The sequence below is a fragment of the Ambystoma mexicanum genome, chromosome 2q (assembly GCF_040938575.1).
Source record: "Ambystoma mexicanum isolate Mex_15411 chromosome 2q, UKY_AmexF1_1, whole genome shotgun sequence".
NCBI lineage: Eukaryota > Metazoa > Chordata > Amphibia > Caudata > Ambystomatidae > Ambystoma > Ambystoma mexicanum.
The window spans coordinates 1,347,936,774-1,347,961,215 of record NC_090924.1 but is presented as its reverse complement, the minus strand read 5'-3'; the positions used below and the strand labels follow the sequence as shown (position 1 = coordinate 1,347,961,215).

The 24,442-nt window shown below is 46.0% G+C and overlaps 1 protein-coding gene across 1 annotated transcript in view; it reads left to right on the top strand.

The window, feature by feature from the left end:
* The window catches only part of CMTM6 (CKLF like MARVEL transmembrane domain containing 6), a 223,653-nt gene extending 213,196 nt beyond the window's left edge, over nt 1-10,457 (top strand). Inside the window, exon 4 of the mRNA XM_069648811.1 lies at nt 9,002-10,457. Within this exon, the coding sequence (XP_069504912.1) occupies nt 9,002-9,172 (171 nt within the window). The 3' untranslated portion in view covers nt 9,173-10,457. The remainder of the gene's footprint in view (nt 1-9,001) is intronic.
* Nucleotides 10,458-24,442: the final 13,985 nt, after the last annotated feature.

Sequence of the window (24,442 nt, the reverse complement as noted above, 5' to 3'; positions counted from 1 at the left end):
TGTCTCGTCGTGAGGTCTGACTTGCTCGTATGTGCTCTCTTGCTCTACCTTTTATCCCTGTGGGGTAGGGCAAAGGCCGTCGGGTGTCTGAACCTTGTATTGGGACATGTCAGGTAAATGGCTCTGGTGTTAGTCCATTATGCAAAAGTGTCCGTGTTGGAAAGGGGTTGGGGGTCAGTGCTTTAGAATGTCCTATGTGGTAGGAAGGGGAAAAGGTGTTGAAAGAAGAAGGGGGCTACCGCGTCTCGCCCGTCGTCCCAGAGGACCCCCAATCCAGGTGATCCTCCCTCACTGGTCCATCCCCAGGAACTGGATCCAATAGCGCCACCTGGATGACAGATCCTGGGCACTAGCTAGGGAGACGCCTTCAGGTTTCTCACACTATGCATGGTCGCTATGGACACACCAGGTGGGACGTTGAAGGTGAAGATAATGTCCAGTCAGTGGCCACCATGACATGTGTGCAAGTTAAACCACAGGATGAAACCAAGGTTCCTCGTGAGTTGAGAGAAGGTCTTGCAGAGTCTGGTATGGGTGCAAGACGTGGTTGGCCATTTTTTGGATCAGCTCAGTCTGACAGAAAAAGGGGGCTGAAACCAGTGGGCATGAAGGCCGTAAGTGAGGGAGGAGCTGGCATTGATCAGAGAGGTACCACTAGTTTTTTGAAAGCTAGATTAGGACTCATATGGCAGGAAGTGATATGCACCGGGTGAAAGGCGCAGGGTGGAGGGCACACCAGAGTCATTATTCCACCATTTCTACGTGCATGATTGATCTCATAATTTCCGTGTCTGCACTAGGTGCATTAGCCCCCTGAACTGATGCACGCATATTTTTTTCCCAGAGTTGGTTTCTAAAGCCAGTAAACCCACAGAAAAAAGGAGGTGGAGTTGCTTAATGACTCGGTGCCTCTTTAGTTTTCTCTGAGAGGGATTGGTGTAGAGAAAAGTAGGAAAAATGTGGGCGCCGCTTAATTTCTTGTTGCCTTAAGGATCTTCTGAGAGGGAGAGATTATAAGGTACACTCTTCCTCACCCATAACAGAAGGTAGCCAGGTCTGGAATCGTTAATGCAGATCAGGGATTCAAAAATGGAGTTGGAAGGAGAAGAGCTTGTGGAACCCAGCAGAATTTGGTTCAACAGGAGCACATCTGTGGATTCCCCAAACCAAAAAATTAATCCAGATGTGGTATATCTTTCACTCCCTAACCTGTAGCCACCACCTGAAACCCTCTGGTATTCCCTCTGTCCATGTCTTTTCAGTTGTACTCTTAGTTCAACTGAAACATGTTGTTCTACCCAGTTACTCTATTCTCTTGTTCTAAGGTGCTTCGTTGCATTACAAATACGCTATGTGAAACCCAGCATATAACACCTTCCATATACATACATTTATTTAAACACTGCCATAAAAAAGCTCATATGTGCTAGGTGAAGCTCGTAAACACAAGTCAGTGGTGCGCACGAACTGCAAAAATTGAATGCCACAAGTTTGACTGGTTCAAACATCTTTTTAGTTTTTAAAGTCACATTGTACACAGGCAACAAGTGATCCTGGCAGCTCTCGGGTATGAGTTGGGGCTGCAGTCATTGTCAAGTATAGTTGAATGGAGAAAAATTGCACTCTTCAGAAAGTTGATTCAGGTGACTGGTAACAATTGTACTCCTATGTCCTGTCCCCTTTCCTCCATACTGCATGGGCATCCCTTCCAACGGATGGGAGACTGTACCTTTTTCACCAGAAAAAAACCTTCTTCCCCTTTAAATTAAGAGGCGCGCGGAGGTGCGGCCCTGGGAGCATGCGCTGCCCTGACTCTGCCCTCCGGCGCCACACCTCAGTCCCCTTTTCCGTGTCGACGGGAACGGGCTGAATTCGCCAGCGCTCCTGGGTTTGGCTTCAGCCATGTAATTCTACGCGCGGATACTTCTTCTTTGTCTTTTGTCTTTTTATCATTCAGGTACTCCGTCCTGAGGCATCACGCTCCTCCCCGGCGCATGTCGACTTAGACAGGGTTCAGCAGGTGTCCATCTTCCCGACTAAAGACCCCCACGCCCTATGCCTACGGTGCCTTGGCCCTGACCACGGCTGGTAAGCTTGTACCGCGTGCAATGCGCTTTCCTCGAGGTCTTTGACGGACAGACTAGCCAGGTGGAGGGAGCTGTTCCACAGATCACCTCCAGAGGGCCTGAAGGACTTTGTCTATCATTGATCCAAGTCCAAGGTAGGGCCGCTCTTTTCCAGTGCACCCCACAAGGGAGACTCCTTCCCAAGGACTCGCCCCCATGGTAGGGACTGCCCAGGTCCTGGTACCAGCACAAATACTTAGGCTGTATCAGCTACCGGCCGACAGGCGGAGGGGTCAGTAGATCCTCCCAGTGACGCTGCTGATGGTCAGGAAGGTTCTTTTACCAGGTCTTCACCCGAGGGGCTGCACCCTCGTACCGGCAGAATGTCCTAGGGGGCGCCTTTACGCAGTTCTACCGGCAGATCCACTGAGCACGAAACACCTACCGGACCTCGGCCCGAGGAACAGAGTAGGCCCCATGAGCCACACTTATGGGGCGGGCCCTGTGACCTGAGCAACACGACAAAGGCACATGGAAGGTAGCTCGAAAAAATGGCTGCTGCGCCAGAAAATCCAGACATCTGGTCGATGCCGCTCCAAGGAAGGCAGGTGGAGGACCATGTGTCCAGATGGGACTGGTGTCAACCAGGTACGAGGCCTACAGCTTTCCCTTCCTTTGTGCAAGGCAGGTTCCCGCTGCATCCGTATGGGCAGGGCATGCAACGGCTCCAGCAGCCGCCCGCTACCCCGTCAATATCGCCTACCACCAATCCAGCCTGCAAGGGCAGGTTCTTTGAAAAGTTCCTTGGGCTCATGAAGTCTCCCCAGATGGGAGTCATCCTCAAGGACGCCATTAGAGACTTGCTCCCTTCAATGGCCCCGGCGCCTCGGGTCCCAGTACAGGCTCCTCTGGTCTCTGTTCAGCCTCAGCAGCCCGCCTCGTCCCCCCAACCGATTGCACAGGCGGTTCTGTACCAGCCCCCGCTGCAGCCTCGGGCTCCAGTCCCTGTACCTCAGCCCTCAACTCCTAGCACCCACCCCCTCCGGTGCCAGACCCTGCAGACCTGCAGGTGGACACAGATGAGGAGGAGGACCCCAACACGCCATCTTCAGCCAAGGCCTTCCACAAATGTCTGGCAGAGTATTTGGGCCTTCCTCAACCTGAGGTCGAGCAACCAGCAGAGGGGGGGGTCCTCGTGGAAGTCCTCACGCTACGTCCCGTGCCCGGACGGGGATTCCAATGCAGAAGGATGTAGCTTCCTTGGCCAAGAAGGGTTGGCTCAAGCCCCACTCAGCCCAGCCGGTAAATAAACGCCTGGACACCAAGTATAGGCAGATGGAGGGGGATACGCTCTTGCTATCGGCCCATCCTCCGCCACACTGTACTCCAAGCCTCAGTCATCCTCCGCCTCCTCCTCTGTGGCGCTGCTAGGCAAGGAGGAGAAAATCTTGGAGGCATACGGGAAGAAGCTGTATTCCAGCGCATCCTTGCACCTGCGTCAAACCAACACGGATGCCATGCTGGCCGCCTTTAACCAGAGGCTCTGGCAGGAAATTGAGGATTTCCTCCCAGAGCTTCTGGCGCAAAGCCAATCCAGATTCAAGGCGGGATCGGCAGAGGTCAAGATTGGGGCGCAGGTCATCGTGGGGGCCTGTGGCCCATATCGACACCTCGGGCCGTGCCATCTGTATTGCCATGGACATCAGAAGAACAGCCTGGCTCTGTGCTATGAAATTCAACCCGGACGTCCAGGAACGCACATTAGATCTTCCATTCGAAGGGGGTGACCTCTTTCACTCTAACTGATGAGGAGCTGGACAAAAAGAAAAACAGCTCACAAACGGACAGGTCTTTATCCATTCTAACAATGACCACGCCCAAAACGTACACCCAGTCACAGCAGCGCTCTGAGAAGGGACGTACGTATGTAAGGTTCCGCTGCTTCCAAGAACGGAGGTCCAGGCAGCCTGACCATTCGCCGTCCCAGCAGTGGCGCAAACAACAAAAAGGGGTGGGGGAAGGGGCGGGAGTAAGGGTTTTTTCCAGTCCCCCTCCTCCGCAACAGCCTCAGAAGGAAAGAAGGCATGATACACTCCCGCCGGGTCCATGTGTCTCCGATGGGGGCAGGCTTGCTCTTCATGCACCTTTCTGGCACCAGAAATTTGTGGACCCCTGAATCCTCTTGGTAGTCTCCACGGGGCACCGCCGCCCTATCCCAGCCTCTCCTCCCTCCTCCCCTCCACTCCCACAGGTTGGGACAGCAACTCTTTTTTTGGCGGAGGTCCGGTCGCTCGTCGAGATCCAGGCAGTGGAGGAAGTCCCAGCCTCCCAGCGAGGCTTGGGCTTTTACTCCAGGATTTTCACCATTTAAAAGAAAAACCAGGCGGGCCTGAGAGTTGTGCTGGAGCTTTCCACCCTCAACCTCTCCCTACCTCTACAAACATTCAAGATGGTTACTCCCGCTTTGATAGTGGAGACTTTACGCAAGGGAGATTGGATGTGCTCCCTGGATCTGAAGGACGCGTACCTACACGTCCTGACATGGCAGCCTCATTGTTCCTTTTTATGATTCAGGATCGTGGGCTACCATTTCCAATACAAGGTACTTCCTTTCCTCCTCAACTCGGCCCCCAGAGTCTTTACCAGGCTGATGAACACTGTGGCGGCCCTCCTCAGGTCGCAGGGCCACCACATCTACCCGTACCTCGACAACTGGCTTGTCGGGGCCACATCTCTGGAAGCAATGCACCATACTTCCCACGCTCTTATGAACACCCTGCACAAGCTGGGTTTTTCACTCAACCTCAAGAAGTCGCAGCTGCAGCCCACGCAGAGACTGACCGTGGGCCTCATTTGGGACACGTGCTCCGAGAATGTTTTTCCCTCGGAGGACAAGATCACGGCCATCCTGAGGGCCACAGCGCACTTCCTAAGCAAAGAAGTGACCTTGGCCTGGTGGTACCAACACCTACTCGGTCTCATGGCAGCAGTCCTCTTGGCCGTCCCCCACACAAGACTCTGGATGAGGAGGATACCGCTGCACGTTGCAGCATCTTGGAACCAGGAACGGGGCCATCAGTCAGAGATGATCAACATTCCTCTGTCGCTTCACCCAGACCTCACATGGTGGTCCAGGTACTGCAACCTGAGGACGGGCAAGCCCTTCCGGCAGCCTACTCCACAGGTCACCATCACCATGGACTCCTCTCTCGAGGGTTGGGGGGGCCACTCTCGACAACCACTGCATCCATGGCACCTGGACCCGGCAAGAGCAGGAGACCCACATCAATTAGCTGGAATTGAAGGCCATCTGGCTGGCGCTCAGTGCCTTCCTTCCGGTTATAGAGGGCAAGGTTGTCCTCATTCAGACAGACCACTCAACCAGCATGTTCTATGTCAACAAGCAGGGAGGCACCAGACCCAAGCCCCCCCCCCACCGCCACGGTGTAGGCTGGTCCCTGGACAACATCTACCTCACAGCGGTCCACCTGCCGGGGGAACCCAACCTGGAGGAAGACAGGCTGAGCAGACTGGGAGCAGACAACTAAGAGTGGCAGTTGAACGACATAGTCCTGCAGGATATATTTCACAATTGGGGTCACCCTCGGGTGGATCTCTTTGCCTCCAGGGGCAACAGGAAGTGCCATCTGTTTCCCTCCTGGTAGGGCCGGGGCTCGGGCTCCCTGGGCGATGCGTTTCAGATCAGGTGGGACGGAAGGACAGCATACACCTTTCCCCCCCACTCCTCTGATTCACAGGGTGATATGCAAGATCAAGAAGTCTGGCTTCCTCCACGTCATCCTAATTGCTCCATGGTGGCCAGCCAGGCCATGGTTTTTGGAGCTGCTCAGCCTCTCGGAGAGGCCCCCCGTCCGCCTGCCTTTAGGCCCAGCACATCTTCTGGCGCAGCAGGGGAGCAGGGTCATCCACCCTGCACCAGAGAAACTAGCCCTCACAGCGTGGTTCCTGAACAGGTCACGCTAGGACATCTCAGCCTCTCTCAGGCTAATCTAGAGATCATACAGGGCACCAGAAGAAAATCTACCAGGGCCCAGTATAAGAGCAAGTGCACCATGTTCTGTCACTGGGTAGACTCTAAGGACATCGACCCCCCTGGCATGTTCCCTGGACAACGTGCTCTTTATTTCGGCGCATCTCGCCCATTTAGGGGTGCAGGTGGACACTTGCCGCACCTACCTGGCAGCCACTGGGGCGTACAGAAACTCGGAGGAGGAGAGGTTTTCCTCTTACAAACCAATTGTTAAGAGACATTTGACGTATCTCGCCAGGCTCTACCCACCCATCACCCCGTGTGGGATCTCAACATAGTCCTGGCGCACAAACCGGTGTCCAGTCAATTGGTCGAAAAAAAACTGGTCGACTGCAATTTGGTCGACGCAATTTGGTCGAAAACCAAATGGTCTAATTTTTTTTTTTATTTATATATTTATTTTTCGGGTTTTCGTTTAGTAAAAAAAGGGTTTTTTAGAGAAAAAAGGGGGTTGGGGGGACCCCCCAAAAAAATAAAAAAAAGGGTTAAAATAAAAAAAAAAAATTCGACCAAATTGGTTCGACCATTTGTCTGGTCGACCAATTTTTTTCGACCAAATGTCTGGCAACCGCACAAACCATTCGAACCAATGGCGTCTGCGGACATCAGGCTGGTCACCATTAAGACGGCCTTGTTAGTCTGCCTCACTTCGGCTCGCAGAATCAGCGAAATCCAGGCGCTGGTCGCCTCGGAAACATACACTACATTCCACAAGAACAAGGTGGCCCTCCGGACACACCCAGCATTTCTGCCTAAGGTGCCGACTGTGTTCCACCTAAACGTGGATATAGTGGTGCCTACATTCTTCTCTGATCCTAAGGACGAGGCACAGGGAGTCCTGCACTACCTTGGTGTCAAGCGTGCACTAGAATTCTACTTGGACAGGACCAAGGGCTTCCGCAAGTCGGACGCTCTATTTATAACCTTCGGAGGTTCAAGACCGGGTTATCGTGCATCCAAGGCCTCCATAGCCCGGTGGATGGTCTCAGCCCTCAAAGAAGCTTACGAGGGGCAGCATAAGCCACCGCCGGCCAACATGCATGCCCATGCAGTCAGAAGGCATTAGCTTCCAGCGACATGTCCCTGGCAGGTCATAAGCAGGGCGACCACCTGGGCTACCCCTTCGGCTTTCTGCAACCATTACTGTTTTGATGCTGGCTCTAGGTCAGATGCTGCTTTCGACCAGGCAGTTCTTAGAAACCTATTTGCTTAATGAGGGACTCCACTCCACCCTGGGGCTACATTCAGTTGTAATCGCCAATGCAGTATGTAGGAAAGGGGACGGGACATAAGAGTAATTCTAATATACTCACCGTAGTGACTAACCTTAGTCCCCTTTCCTCCATACGTCCCACCATCATCCCCCTAATAAAACTGGTGTCATAAGCAATATTAATCTATTGTTGACGCGTCTATGGGGACTGAGGTGTGGCACTGGAGGGTGGAGTCAGGGCAGCGCATGCTCCCAGAGCCGCGCCTACAAATTTAAAGGGGAAGGTTTTTTACTGGTGAAAAAGGTTCTGTCTCCCCTCCCTCGGAATGGACGCTGATGCTGCATGGAGGAAATGGGACTAAGTACTAGTCACAACGGTGAGTAACTTCTAGTTCATCAATGCAAGAAGGCTGTGGAAAGACATTAGATAAAACTGAAGTGAACATTGAACTTTTGGTCTCAAACCCAAAGAAAGTGATATTCTTGTTGCAGCATTTTGATTGGGCTGAAACAATGCAGAAAGTATCTAATGCAGCGTTATACAGGTAATTAATATCAAACTGGAAGTGTCAGGGAACCTTGGAACTATACCTGATTAGATTCCCAGACAGAGGGTGCGGATACGCCATTGAGCTTTCGTTTTAATGTGCTGCAAACAGGAGAAATTATTGAGATTAGAGGTCGCACAGGTGGGTTTGGGGGGGGGGGGGCATGTGCCGTGTCGGTTTTGCAAGAGTAAAACTGTTAAGGAAACCATCAGACATTTGCTTTTGGAATGTGAGTCTCTATCTGCAAAAAGACTTGAATACTTTGGTAAATTTGTGGCTAATGCAGATTTAGTTTTTCCAGAGGTAATTTGGTGGAATGTGCTCCACAGAAAATTGGTATCTCTAAAAATGGCGGTTGTATGATTCTTGTCTATAGTATGCGGTCTAATGGACACTAGTTCTTTTAAAGTCATAGTAAACTCTGTAGGGTGTGTAACAAATAACAATCCTGTACTATAAAATGAATGCTTTTAACGAAATGAAACAAACCAAATATTGGAGAACAAATTTGAGGTTTTTTTTTTAAATGGAAGATTATATATATTTTAACTCTTCACATGTCTTAAAAGATGTAATGGAAAATGTTATTGTAAATGCTATTTTTTGTAAAGGTTTTTTTGTAAGAAACCAAAAACAAAAAAACAAGTGATCCAACATATAAATGAACCATAACATATTGAAACAATGAGCGAACCATTTATGCGAGCGTATCTCTACCTTTACCTCTTTCCTTGCACAATGTAAATCTGTAAAATCGACCATGCAGTCAGTCTGCCCTCTGGTGCTGTCCCTAATGCATGTTCACAGCTCCATGCCCACCTACACCCTGGCCTCCGCGACCCTCTCTGAACTAGATCCCTCACGTTGTGTTCCTCTAGGCCACCATCATGTTCTAGGCAGAGCACCTTGTATTTCAGAAGCTCCTCATGTAAGAACTGCTGCAATTTCTGTTGTAAACAGTCATTGGGTGGCATGGCTTATGTTATCATCGCTGTCATTTTGCCTAGTTAGGCTAGTGCTAGTAAATGGTGTCCATGACTGTTGAAACGGAATATCTGTCATCTAGGGGATATGTGCAAAACCTGTTCATGAACCTTTTCTGTCTTTCTTCCCCTTTGTGTAGGTCTTTGGTATTTTGGCCAGTATTGTTTTTCTGGTTGATTTTGGCTGTCTCTTGAGACGAGGAGTCCGACCACTGTCCTATAATAAGACAACAAAGCAACCGGAAGAAAATCAGCACGGTGAAGCAGCTGAGAGTGAACAACTGAGAGCATCTTCCCCTGACCAGCCCTAAATACATGAGAACCTGTTGCTTTTGTTTGTTCAGGACCACATCAAGGACACATTGTAGATATTTTATTAACTTGCATTTCTGAATTTTCGACTAATGCAGACTTCCAAGGCCTGAAATGGTACAACATAAAATATAGCGATAGAAGCCACGTGGAGCAATGTCATCATTGGCACCTTAAGCGGATCCTGCATTTTTAAAAACATTTTTTAACTATCAGCACTTTGCATTCTGGCCCTCGTAGTTTATTTCTGCCCATGAGAAGTACGAGAGCTGAAATAGAAAGTGCCATTGAATACAAAGTCGAGACTGTTTGAATTAGTCATAAATGCCACGCAGCAGTTGAACTGTTTATACATAATTCGGATTGTAGTTTTGCTGACTTGTGAGGTGAAACACATGCGCAAAATAAATGACTAACTTTACTAGCACAAATTTGATATTACATGATGGATTAGCTCTAGAAATCGCTGTACTAAAAGTAAAGGAATGGGAATGAAAACTGATACAAAGCCCATGCGCAAGGCTGTCTTCGTATTTACATTCCCAACGTTTGTATAAAGATATTTGAAAAGCATAAGCAATCATCTTGAATTACATTACTTAAAGAATGTAATGTAAGGTAATGTGTCAAGATGTAAGACGCTAGTCTACGGTCGATACTGAGGCAAAACATGAAATGATTTCCAGTCCCTCAAATGATTGTTGCCCAAAGCACCCGCCAATCCTAACATGTCGTGGCATACAGTAATGGGGGGCAGAGGGGAGCATTGCAACGCGAGGTTTAAGTACATATGATGTCGATTTCATTACTGCTTATGGCCGATCGCCTACTCTTTACCAGTTGGTCTCGTGTGAAGAAGGTTGGCTACCTAAAATATATTCAATATTCGAAATTGATAAATGACAGCAAATCCCATGAGGGAATTGATATCCCCGTAACCTTCAAATAATTCCTACTTTTATAAGGCTCCTGCATTTACGTCCATACTTCATGTTTATAAAAACAAACGATTGTAAATTGTCTAAAAACTATCAGCATTTTTAGGAAAACTTAATATTTCTTTACAAAAACCCATGCAAAGTTCTAAATAAATCACTTTATGCATGGTTATAGCATGTCTCTGCTTTTCATAGGTAATGATTTGTTCTCTCCTTATATTTCTAGAAACATACATTTTCTTTCTTTAGTCTGGCTTGCTGCTTTACTTGATCTCATATTTCCTAATAATGCGAACATTATTATAATTTCGCTTTAAAACCTTAATAAAAGCAGATTCTTTTAAAATTGTTATCTAATGGACAATTCAATTTAGAGAATCACATTAGGTTCTGCTCGCTAGCGGTATCGCCCATTGTGGAACGTTCGGTTGAGCTGAGACGACATTCCAGCAGCGGGGAAAACTTATTGGATGAATACACTGGTCCGTCCTTCCGTGCATTTACAATTTTCAGGGGGGTGTAACCCAAGAAAATGCAGCCTTCCTGCCCCAGCGTTAAAATAGAATTTGCAATGCTAGACTTTGAACAGGCAGGGAAGAAACGATCATGATTAAGGCCAGTGTTTTGCCACGAGCGTGTCTTCCCAACACCTGCTGACGTGTGGGGTGACCCAGGATCCCCATCCACCAATGTGTTCGTTTTCTCTGAGAGGCAATGCGTGGTGCAAGATGAAAGTTAGAGCAAAAAGCGTATTGCCATCTATATGAATAAAAGTCAAAATGTGTGGGTTTGTGACTTGGCGGAGCGTTGTTCCTTATACCATTCCACACCGTTTCGCGCATCTGCAACACATTTTACTTAGTTACCTGGGTACATGACATTAGGACACCCCACCCCAGATTTCACCACCTTCTCTCTCACATGAGACGGTTGCCTGAAATCCGCGAAACATCAATGTGGTCGTACAAGGACCGGTCCTGACACAAAAAACAAGTTTCAAGGCACTAGGATGCGTGGTTTTCGAGATATTTGCATCGCAATGAACTGCACCACGCCAGGGTGAGAGAGCACAAAGTCCCAGTATGCAGGAGCACACCAACTCTCTCCTCCCCCCCGAACGTCTGCTCCGGGGTATGTCAGCCAGCCACACGTGCCCATTCTCAGGGCAGTTTACTTCAAGGTGCAAAGCACATCATTTGTAAGTCACCTAAAAGATCATTGATTTTCAACAATGGATGAGTGCTATGTCTGTCTACAGAACCCGTTCGGATAATGAGTACTTTTGCTAGTGACCAAATAAAACTTAAATACTGCTACTTATATTTAGAAAATACATATTTTAATGAACATTGGACATAATACCCATTATTGCTAAAATCTACCGTGTTGTGTTTATGCCTGCTGTGGCTATCACTCCGGAGACCCAAAGTGAAAGCCAAGGCAGGCAGAAACACAACACGGTTGTGTTTTTGCCTAAATCTGCTTTCCCATTTGGGGCTCTCGGGCTCCCCACGGGGGGCCCGAGAGCCCCAAATGGGAAGGCAGATTTATGCAGAAACACTGCAGCATTTAGCATTTCCCATTTGGGGCTCTCGGGCCCCCCGTGGAGAGCCCGAGAGCCCCAAATGGGAAATCAGATTTAGGCAGAAACACTGCAGCATTTAGCATTTCCCATTTGGGGCTCTCGGGCCCCCCGTCGGGAGCCCGAGAGCCCCAAATGGGAAATCAGCTGTAGGGAGAAACACAGCGCCATGTAAACACAACCGTGTTGTGTTTCTGCCTGCCTTGGCTTTCACCGAAGACCCAAAGTGATAGCCACAGCAGGCATAAACACAACGCAGCCGGAGGAGCCTGAGAAACTTGGAAAGAAAAACAGCAGCGTTTTCAAACACAGCGTTGTATTTATGTTTGTGGTCGCTTCAAAAGCGACCGCAAACATAAATACAACGTTTTTAAAGCTGCGGTTTTATTTCTAAGTTTTCCAGGCTCCTCCAGCCCGGAAAACGTAGGAAAAAAAACGCAGCTAGTGCTTATTTTAAAAAATAAATAAATAGCACTTACCGAGATTCAGCTGCAGCTTTCCTGCTCTGGTCTCCGGTCCGCGTCCTCCGAGTCCCGGCACCAATGAAGGAAAAGCCACCCAGCGGTAGCTTTTGTTTACTACAGCTGGCTGGCTTTTCCTTCATTAGTGCCGCAAAAGCAAAAGCCAGCACGGGCGGGCATCCATTTCACAAAATGGATGCGCCCATGTGCTTGCTTTTGCAAATTTTGAGCTTGAATAGCTCAAAATTTTCCATAGGAAGTTTAAAAAAAAATAGTGCTAGTATTCTTTTTTTTTTTTTTTTTTATATTGCCTATCTATTTTTTTAAATACATTTTTTTTACTGGACTATTCCTTTAAGAAACCCTTTTACAAAACGTTGAAACCTTAAGTTCAAGCACAAAATAAATAGAAATAAGCTTCCAAAGAAAATGAAAACCTTGTTTAAGAAAAGAGAATTGTGGTTTATTTCTCAAGCTTACATTGTGTTCAGTAATCCTAAGAGGAGACTGCCATCCGACCCATTCTTTTTTTTTTTCCCTCACTAAAATACAACTTAGGGTAAAACCATCTCAATGCAGGTACATGCCTCAGAAAGTTTGCACGTTTTTGTATGCGTAAAACTAAACATAAATGTGTGTTATAATTAAAATATACATAAGGATTGAGGCAGGAATTTGGCGCTGAAAAATGTGAAATGCAGGTAAAAAGAACAGGTGAACGATTTGGAGGCAAAAGGAATGGCTGCGTGGGCTTTTGTAGGAATAACATTTTAAAAAGTTCACGTAATACAAAATGTAGCTAAAATGTATTGAGATGGAGTGTCCTTTAATGCATCAAGTTTGCATTTTATTGTGGCATACATAGCCAACATGACAGATGCATCACCTTTGCACTCTAGGAGTTGTCGAAGCGCCTGTGTAAAAGGGCAAATAAATCCATAGGATAATATTTCTCCAAATCTAAATGGAAACATTTGTTTATAGTTTATGGCCTTTTTTAAATTTACAAAGCAACTACTTTCTTTCAAACTTCCTCTTCCACTGCAGATTTCAAACTGCTGTACTTATTGTACAAGGAGCAAAGTCGTGGTTTCTGGTACAAGAGGATCTTTCCTATTAGCAAATCTCTTGTTTACCCGCCCCCAGGTCATTCATCCCCTTTCTGGTGCTAAAGTATTTACAACGTGTTTTATGCTTGTATAGTTTGCATTCAGGTGATTATGAAGAATTACTTGTTTTTTTTCTTGTTACTATACATCTAGTCTGTTCTTGTTTGTGGGCCATTCGTGAAGCGATATTGACCAGTCCTGCAGGACAGATTCTTGATGGCCTCTCGCTAACCCTTCTTGTTGAGTTTTCAGCCTTCATGTATATTACTGCATAGCTCAGGCATTGCATCTGTGTAGTGGAACGGCTTCTTAACCCTGTTCTTGCACAAATATTAACCCATGCAATATTCACTCATGAATGGGGCGAGAGCAGGAAGTGCGTGTGGTGAGACCGCATCAGCAGGTACCGGTAAGGAGGAGAGAGATGGGAATAGATGCTAGGCAGTTACATGATCCCTGCTCACAGAAGCAGAGGAAATCCGGGTTGCGTGAGTCTCCCCCACACTCACATGGGGACTTGCGCCATGTTATTGTAAACAGACGCTGGAAAGTCCCAGCGCTAGCAAAACGGACAGGGCAGGGATTCCTGCACCCAATAAGGGAAATAGTCGAGATAAATGGCAAATGCCTGTTTTATTAACAATCCATATAAAGCAGGGACAAAAACAGGGAGGGCAGAAAAGCACTCCAGTGTCCAATGCTTTGCGTTCTCTACAATGGGGGATAGTAGGTTATAAGCCAAAAATACGTCACACTGACGTTACACTGCAATCTTCGTTCCAAAAACCTACAGTCTGAGGATTGGTTAGGGGAATCGTCTATATATAGGATACATAGGGATTAGTATTTTCATTGGTCAGGAATATCTAATGGCCACCCCGTGGACCATCCCTATATTGATACAGGTAAGAAAAACATCATCTTTGCAACAGGTAATTGGCTACTGCAACAGTCACGTGGCAGCATCATTTTGAGAGCTGTGATTGCTTGGCTTTGGTCATCAGCACATGAGCCAAAATAGTGGTAGGAGGAGTGACATCAAGGAACTGCTTCTTTTACTTGAATAAGACACCATCCCTGATTTCTTAGGCCAGATACCATGGTATGTACCTTTGTACTTGTCTAGTGTCTCTCTTTCTAGAATCTGTAGGGAGTGAGGGCAGGTGCCTTTCATTGTCAAAAGTTCATGAATAGACACTGTTCTTCAATTATAGGTCACTTATGAGGAGACCGTTTTGGATTATTCTGCTTGACTTTTATTAGGATTTTAGCTCATATTAATGCAGGTGCCATTCTCGCTCTGGCCACTGCAAACTTGTTCAAGCTATTCTTCATGCAATAATATGCTTCTAATTAACGGGCACCTGGCATTGAAAGGCTGTTTATTCTTTTACCCAATCTAAGCAGAATATGCTTAAAGCTTCAGATTTATTATCTTCTTTTCTCTTCCCTTTTTGCAGTAACCTTGGAAAGGGCTGTGCAGCTAATGTCTGGTCCGCACAGGTCTGTATTTTAGCTAATTTCAGTCAGTCAAATCTTCCTACTGCTTCCAGGCTTCCCATTCACTCATATGTGTTTTCGCCATCCATTTTCTCCTAAATGGCCACTCATTACTGTCTCGTTTCTACGTTTAGCAAGTTTTATATGTACTTAGTTTATTTTGCGTTTCAGCGTGTACATAGATTTTTACTAGTGTCTATATGATGTAGGTAATATTCTTCATGTAAGTTTGACCTAATGTCTGCGTTTTTTCTTGGTGAATGCATATGTGCTTCATGTCTAGTGCGTCTACGTTTGTCAGCTTGGCAGTGATGTCACTTGCTCTCGTCATCTTCAGTTACATCATGTTCATATCTTCTTGAGCTTGCAGATTCTTCTCTTCCTCTTTTGTTCCAGGATAAGGTCGGTAAGGTTGTCTTAGTGAATAGCGTCTCTCGCATTTGCTGGTTAGAGATGGGAGAGGGGCAGTCACCATAAATGACGTTTTACTCTCGTTTCTACGAAGGAGGTGGGGGGGGGTGGGCTGACGCCATGAATGTCGTATTAGTTTGCCTGTCAACATTATGATCAGCAGAGCTTTGCAGCGGTGTGTCCCTTGCACTGAAAGACCCATGGGGGAGCTGCAGAGAAGTAGGCTGCTTTGCTGCATTGTTGAAATCAGGCCTGGGCAAAACTGGACTGGGGGTAATACATCATGAAACTGAATAAACCATAGTTTTATTTTAGTATCTCCACTTTTTAGTTGCAGTCTCCTACTGTAAGACAATATGTTTATTCTATATGTTGTTTTTTTATAGCAGGTTTTTCGAAACTTCAAGACACTTGCAGATGATGATGATGATGAGGAGGGGAAGAAGTTGAGGGTTATGGGATAGTCCAGAAGGCCATGTTAATAAAAGATTTCCAGGCACCATTTGGTTTCTCCAAGGCTACCCAAGTCATTAAGGGGATGGATCTTGGGGGCTTTTTTGAAACAGTGTGACCTTGCCAGCGAGTCTGAGGTGAATGCGTTTCAGGCGGTTGATCTTTGCATACACAGCTTGTACTTGGATGGCTCAACGGCAAGTGGGCGGTGGCGTGGCAGCCTTAGGCATCTGGTCGTATGGGGCATGCATATATAGGACCTTACTTGGAACCAATGGAGCGATGTACATATGGGATATACCCAGAAGGTTTCTGAGTAAGCCTGTGAGCGTAGTAGAGGAGCTGGATGTACAGGGGAGAATTACAGTTGAGTGGAGTGATCATTAATTGCCAAGATGTTCTTTGAAGAGTAGGGTCTTCTGGTCCTTCCTGAAGTATAGGATAGACGGGACCAAGGTACATTTTCATGTAAGATCAGAATTGATATTAAGCTGAGATTAGGAAAAGAGTCCCACGCCCCTCATTCTCACCTTTTATTGATTAATTGTGGCTCAACAAATGTAATTCATTCTCTTTTGGTGTTAATTGAAATGAACCTTAATTCCTTGTGGGGCACCTTTAACTGAAGTCCGCCCCCAGCCATTTGGCCAAGTGCTGATCTCATTGTGTGTCTTCTAGGAAGAAGTGTTGAGTAGGATCTCCTTGGTTCTTGTTCCCACACATCTGCTAGACCACTAGTCAACTTTTGAAAATCGCATGGTATTTTAAGTCACTAAACTCTGGTCTCTTCCCAAAGTAAGAGCTTCAGTTTCGGTGACCTTCGTGTTCATCTGAGGTGGATTCTGGGACATGTCCTAAACTAAAGGCAACTAAATTAAACTATGTTGTTGAGGCTTAGCCCTGCCGGCCGGGGCCATTTCATAGAGGGAACTCATCCCGTGCATGTATAGTTTTCGGTGAGGTTGCGTTGCCCTTTCTTGTCTTCTTTCTCTACACAACCTTGTTATTTACTCTGAAGATCCCGTGAATTTTGCTTAAAACAAATACTCTTCACTGTTGGTCTTCATACCTCTGGATTACAACTATGCAAAAAATATAGCCTGAGTTACAGGGTTTTTTGGCTATCCGGATGTTTCCCCATCAGCCCAACCCAGTATATTTCGTGGTGAGAAATTATGGCAGTCAGATATTAAAAATAGCTATAGGTCTGTAGATTGCACACCAATGCAGTAGACTAAGTTACCAGGTAAAACAGATTTATTAACGGAAAACCACCAGTGGATTTCTATAACCTATTGTACATTGGGTTTGCTGTGGGAATGACCTTTGCATTCACGCCATGCAGCCGCCATCCCAGACTGGATGCAAACAAGGCCGTCAGAGTGCAACAAAGTAGGATGTTTCCTACCAACCCCTTGCAAGTCTTAGTATTGTTTGGGGCTGGTTGCCCTTGCCTAGGCTGCCTGCTACCTTTAACCCACGCACAACACGCTTTATTTTGTGCCATGCTACCCACTCGAATTCTCAACCAACCCACTTACACTACTGCATGTGAGCGAAAATTCACACCGCAGAGCCTCTTGAAAAAAGGAACAACTTTTTTATTAGTGATTTTGTATTTTCAAAATTGCCCATCACTTTCCCTGAATTCTGTGTGCTGGTTTTTTTTTTTATTTTTTATTTTTTTAGCTGAATTTAATTTGTAATCCGAGTCTGTTTACTGCTGTTTGTAAATGAAGGTCCGAAGGCACACGTTTCCTTTGTCACGCTGTTGTTTAAACCCTCTATGCAAAATATACATTTATTTCTACAACTAAATGTGTGGCCTAGCGGCTTTTTTCCATCTTTCTTTGAATCAATTTAAGCATGTACAAACTCATATTCTTAATTCTGCTATTTTGGTAATGGCTGAAACTATGTAAAGAAGCATTGTAATTAATAATTAAAACTACTTCACTGTGTTGGTCCCTTTATCTTGCAAGGGCCCAAATCATCCAGCTTTTTTGTAGACTACTTTATGAACCAAAAGTGCCTTTTCCATGAAATATGCTGTCATGAAGTGTGTTGTAACTTCTTTTGTATTTGTTTTTTCAAATGTAAAATTATTGTACACTATAAATATATGCTTGTCTTTTGATAAGGGAATCTCGGCGAAGCATTCATTTTATTGTGTGATGTGGTTTGTCGTATGCTATGACAAAGAGTGTTGAATAGTGGCTATTTTGAATGTGGTGGTGTTGTCATACAAAAGCACCTTATTTTCTGTACTTCATATCTGCAGGAGGGGAATGCGCTTTACCCTGGAGCCAATGGGTGCATAAGTACTTTTCTTTATTTTTTAAATTGTACAATATAGCAATCAAAAGGCCCAATATTTGGGGCTACTGCTGCCTATTGGATGGTACTGGAAATGTGCGATAAAGCAAAATGTGGTGAGGCCAGAGCACATGCAAGGCTAACCAATAACCCTCTATCCAGTGGTGGATGATTAATTATTTAATTGGAGTGTTCCCCGAATAGGAGGGAGCGACCGAGTGTAGTGAGTGAGCCCGAACCACCCCCAAAATCTTTTTTCAAATATTGGGTTAAAATCATTTTGACCACACTTTATGTAAACAAAAGTAGGTAAAAAGCAACAGTTTGTGGGTTTTGTTGAGGCGCATGAAAAAATCCAATAGATACAAGTCATCACCATTGCACAGGAGGATTGTCTACCTCATTTACTTGATGCCTTTACATGCAGTATATGCAAGTATAAAACCATTTTCAAGTTACCTGTGCCCATGCCCATGGAGAATGCACCAATATGTGTCAGTATTACCATATAAGAACATACTCCTGTTGGCTTTACCAGTACCAAATGCCATGCCACAGTAAGAAAATGTGTCCAAATTGGGCCTACCAGTGGGCCAGTACCATGTAGGTACACTTACCTCTACTTTAACCCAATAGAAAATGCCACGCCATAGTAAAACAACAATATGCCCATACTGGCCCCACCAATGTGGGCCAGTTCCAGTAGGACCAGTAGGAACTCTCATTATTTATTTACTTTTACATTTGTTGCAGCACACTGAACCCTTGGGTATCTATGCGCCAGTTACATTGTGACAAATAGAAATACAGAGTAGTGAGACAAAAAATACAGAATATAGAGAATACAGGAAAGAAACGAGAACAATGGTGTGGGAGGGCTGTGTCTTGTCCGAGGGGGGGGGGAGGATGGAGACACATGTATCCAAATGTCTTAGTCTGTAATCTCGGGGAGCTTTAAGGAGAACATCCAGGTTTTATGTTGTTGTTGCACAGTAAAAAAAAAATGCCATGGCACTGTGAAAATGTGTCTAAACTGGACACACCAATTTGGTATGTCCAGTGTGGGCCAATATTCACCTCAACCTTTTTTATTTTTTTAAAGCCTGACTGGCCGCCTGCTCTTTCTGACCCATCAATATATCTGGTGCCCAGCTGGCGCACACACATCTGCATTCATCAATGATCATTCATACAGCATTCATTCTTCATGCACTCTAACAGTCACATACACACTCCTCAGTATTCATACAACATCATTCATTGACACACACACATCATTGATTCTTCACTCACATTCACACGCGCATCATTGATTCTTCACTCACGCGCATCATTGATTCTTCACTCACATTCACATGCGCATCATTGATTCTTCACTCACATTCACACGCGCATCATTGATTCTTCACTCACATTCACACGCGCATCATTGATTCTTCACTCACATTCACACGTGCATCATTGATTCTTCACTCACACGCGCATCATTGATTCTTCACTCACATTCACACACGTATCATTGATTCTTCACTCACATTCACACGCGTATCATTGATTCTTCACTCACACGTGCATCATTGATTCTTCACTCACATGCACACGCGCATCATTGATTCTTCACTCACATTCACACGCGCATCATTGATTCTTCACTCACATTCACATGCGCATCATTGATTCTTCACTCACATTCACACGCGCATCATTGATTCTTCACTCACACGCGCATCATTGATTCTTCACTCACACGTGCATCATTGATTCTTCACTCACATGCACACGCGCATCATTGATTCTTCACTCACATTCACACGCGCATCATTGATTCTTCACTCACATGCGCATCATTGATTCTTCACTCACATTCACACGCGCATCATTGATTCTTCACTCACACGCGCATCATTGATTCTTCACTCACACGCGCATCATTGATTCTTCACTCACACGCGCATCATTGATTCTTCACTCACATTCACATGCGCATCATTGATTCTTCACTCACACGCGCATCATTGATTCTTCACTCACACGCGCATCATTGATTCTTCACTCACACGCGCATCATTGATTCTTCACTCACACGCGCATCATTGATTCTTCACTCACATTCACACACGTATCATTGATTCTTCACTCACATTCATACGCGTATCATTGATTCTTCACTCACACGCGCATCATTGATTAATCACTCACATTCGCACATCGCTCCCGATTCTGGTCCTCTCGGCTCCCACGCATCATACACCAGGAAGCGGGGAGTGGCGGTGGAGACAGAGCGTTTTGCTCATGACACAAGTCAGGCTCTGTAAGTCTCTCAGATTCAGGCCTGCAATACTCGAGCCTGCTTCCCCAGTGGGCCTTGCAAGGCTGGAAAGGCACATGCCCTGACCTTGCATGACTTATTGAGCATGCGCTGGGCGGCTGGGGTACTATAAAGCCAGCCCAGGAGCCCTCATTTAGCTGCTTGCTGAGGATGAGGGAGCGCTCAGTATTTTCACTGGGCTGGAGTGACACTTCCATAATGGATGGCGGGTTGACTCCCCCGTCCCTCATTATGGACGAGCTGCCTCTATTTTTCATGTTCCATATTTTCTACTGAACAGGTTGCATGGAAATATGCCACAGCCTAGTTTTCCAAATAGTACCAACACCTAAGGGTTTTTTAGGCTGCCACACAGCTCTGTAACCTAACCTGAGGGGGGTCTCATTTGCCATCAGATTTCTGTATTCCCATCATGGAGACTTGGTCTTATGCCTTAAGTGTCTATGCCCTCTAAACTTTTTCCTACGTGGCATTCTTTATGGAGCCCAATCCATTGAAGAGTTTGCTTATGTAAACCTCTAATCCCACAAGAATCACTGGACTTTTCCTCATTATGTTTGAAGTTAGATGGGCCTGCTTCAGACTATCAAGGTGATTCATAATATCTGGTTGCAGATAGAAGAGACCCTCCTCTGCTTTGGCACACATCTCTGCCCTTGGTGGATGCTTTCTAGACTTCCTTTGGTACTTGTTTTCTCCAGATATCATTCTGAGGTGTGATGCTGAAAAGGAACAAGATGTGGTGTTGCACAGCAATACAACATACCTACTCCTGGAGCGTGGCTATATTCTTACTTCTATTGCATATTTCCCAGAGAGCCAGTCATGTGCCTAGATGACCACTTAACTACCTTACAGTACTGAACAAGTCTGCACCTACAATTCCTAAATGCCAGGCTTCCCCCATATAGGAAAAAATATTGCTCCTGCACAGTAGAATTCTGAATCAAATCCCCCAAGCTGTTTCAAGAATTAGATGAATAGGAGAGCGTGAATAAGCCATATCTTTTGTTGAAAATGTAAGTCTACTTATGGTTCCTAAACCAATTGAATAGGCCATTATGAATCCTAACAGTGACTGCATTATATGATGTGGGTTGTGAGAAATATGAGGGTGTCCTCACTTCCTTCTCCCCAACATCCTCTGCTCAACTGGCCAGGGATACGCCATCGCTTTTGGATCCCGGTCCTGGGGTTGGATATGCGAGGGAGAATCACCGGGGTGGAGGAGATTTGGGGAATGGACTGAAGGGGGTCCTTAGGTGAGACACAGTAGTCCCCATTCCATTTTCATGATGAACCTTCAGTCCCAGAAGCTTTATAGGGTACTATTTATTATTATTATTATTTATTATTATCGACCAACCCCCTTGCCTTCCTTTCGGAATGATCCTTGGAAACGCCCTTATAATACATTTTTTAGTAACAGAACACCTTGAAGGACTGCTCTTTATATGGGCAAGGTAAACACACCTCAACATTCCTATGTTAGTCCAAGACACCTCAAGCCTATGCCAAACGAGGGAGTAAACAACTGGGAATAATACCCCCCGTCATTCAGTCTTTCCTACACACCTACTATCCCACATTTACATACCATTACAACTGGGACGAGGCAATGGCAACTAGGAGTAATGCACATTTCTAGTCAGTTTCACCATTATGGTACTCAGACTAGGAAGAGGACTATGGAAGGCCAGGTATGTCCTGTTGATTACTGTCATTGTGGTCAGGAAAAAGACTTGCACCTGCCACCAATTGAAAGGCCACGGGTGCATCATAAAATGGTAAACCGAGAGAGAAGGGGGAACCTTCCTGGTGAGAAGGTGGCAGCTGAAAGGCGAGGAGCAGGCTGGAGCAGGGCTGGCAGAGAGTGTGCTGTGTGTTGCCAGTGGTGAGAGGTAACTCAACCGGAGCGGGCCATGAGAGGAACATAGCCCCAGCAACTATCTGATCCGCGTGCTCCCACCTAGAGCTGGGGAACACAAAAGACATTCAAACACTGCTGGAGCTACCGACTCTTACCTGGGAGGAAAGTGGAAGTCTGAGAAGACTGCAGAGACGCCCGGAGGAGCAACCGAGTACCGGTGAGTGTGATAGATGGAACACTCCTACCGGGGCGCACAGCATGGGCATGAATTGGACTTTTGCAAGTATAATAGTGGGGTTTGAAATCCTAAGGGAAGAATATTGAATACTGAGCAAACTGCAAAGCACTTTTTGAAATGCCACAAGATTGATTGAATATCGATTTCAAGAGAAAGATGAGGAAATCAGATGAAGCACTATTGAATTAAGCAGAAAAGCAAGTGTGAAATACAAGTTGATGAAATTGAATGGATATTAAGAAAAGCCAAGTACAGAGTGACTTGAATACAAGTTGTGGCAAAGCCAAGAGACTGCCTTTGGGAAATCTACAATCATTGTGACTTACTGACATGGTTTCAGAGAGGAAGCCTATTTTGGCGGGAGGCTGGATATAATGTATGAAATGTGAATGGTAACAAGGCCAGTCTGAACCAAATATCAAACCGAGATCGGGGGAAACAGGAAACCCGTGGTGGCATCCCCAGGTGGTGGGTAAAGAAATGTGGCATCGAATATTGACATTTGATACAAGTTGTCAAGTACATAAGGTGATAGTCAACTATCATGAGTCATTGGTTGCGTGACCTGTAGTGGGCCAACTATTTGGTTCGACAACTGCGCCTAGACAGAACGACCGGCTCCTGATTTCCTCAGAAAGAACCAAGGAAAACCATGTGCATCACAAAGTGCCAAGGGTTATCGGTTGTGTGACCTGTAATGGATGCACTGTGTGGTCTGCCAACTGCACCTAGACCGAGTAGCCCTACTGAAGGAAGAACCAAAGAAAGCCACAATACAAAGGCTATGCTACATGACAATTGCTGAAGTGAAAGAACACATTTGTTTGAGCCATTTTAAGAGCCTAGAGGTTTCCAAAGTTAGACTGAAAACATTCTTACAAGTCAAGAGTCTCGTAGCAGTTCTAGTGGAAGAGCTGCCTCTTTGGGGAAGTGAACCCCGAGACTTTGTGAACTGTGTAAGACTTAACAGAACCCCAAGGTTTCTGTGAATTGTGTTTAACTTGGGGAAGGGAATCCTGAGACATTTTGCTACTGTGTTGAACTTGGAAAAAAAGATGAAGCTGTAAAGCAGCCAGAGCCTGGAAGAAACTCAGAACTTTACTTTGATCACTGTTTCTTTTTAGTGCTTACATCCTGTGAGAAACCTGAGGGTATTGTCCCAAGTCGACCTCATGAATCCCTTATTCAGGTGGCCAGGGAAGGGCTGGCGCTCTCAGATCCCAACCCTGGGGGTGGACGAGTGACGTAGGATCACCTGGGTAGGGGAGCCCGCGGTTATGCTTGAGGGAATCCCCCAGGTGAGTTGTGGTATCATACAAGGGAAGAAGGTGAGGAGGACTAAGTCCCTGAAGCTTTTGTAGGCTGCTCCAAATCTACCTCCCTTCTACCCAACGAGTCTCACTTACCCGAATCCAACAATCCGTATGCATCTGGTAAACCTATTAGAAATTGAAACCCCATTAACTAGATCTTCCAGTTTCCCTGCCTTTCTGTTACCTACCCAAGTCCTCCTAGTCATTCTTCTCCACGTCCCTCTGATTATTATTTCCCGAACTCGCAGTCCACCTTGACAAAACCGTACCAAACTCATCCTTCTTAGCTTAGCAAAACCCCTAGGACGAGGGATATGATTTCTTATGACACCTTTTCGCCATCCAGCTTAGCAGGATAAGTAGAAACTCTAACCCGCCCCCCCCCCCTTTCCAACACAAACACTTTGTTACACCCCGAAAGACAACTGACTTGCACCAGAGCCTTTTACCTGTCCTGTCCCAACACAAGGGACAGGCAGAGTCAGGCAATTGACAATAACTACACACACCTGGCGGCTCTTTCCCTTCCCCACATACAGCGCCCCAATACCTCATCCGAAGAATCAACAAAACTCACACCACAAGACCCAATAGGACTCCCTACGCTGATCGACTTGTCGTTCCCAAAGTCAAGAGATTCAAAGCCGGAGGCTCAAGCTTCCCCTACATTGCAGCCAAACTCTGGAATGACCTCCCACCCACCCTGAGGGCTGAGAAATCCTCCTGGATCTTTCGGAAAGCTCTCAAAA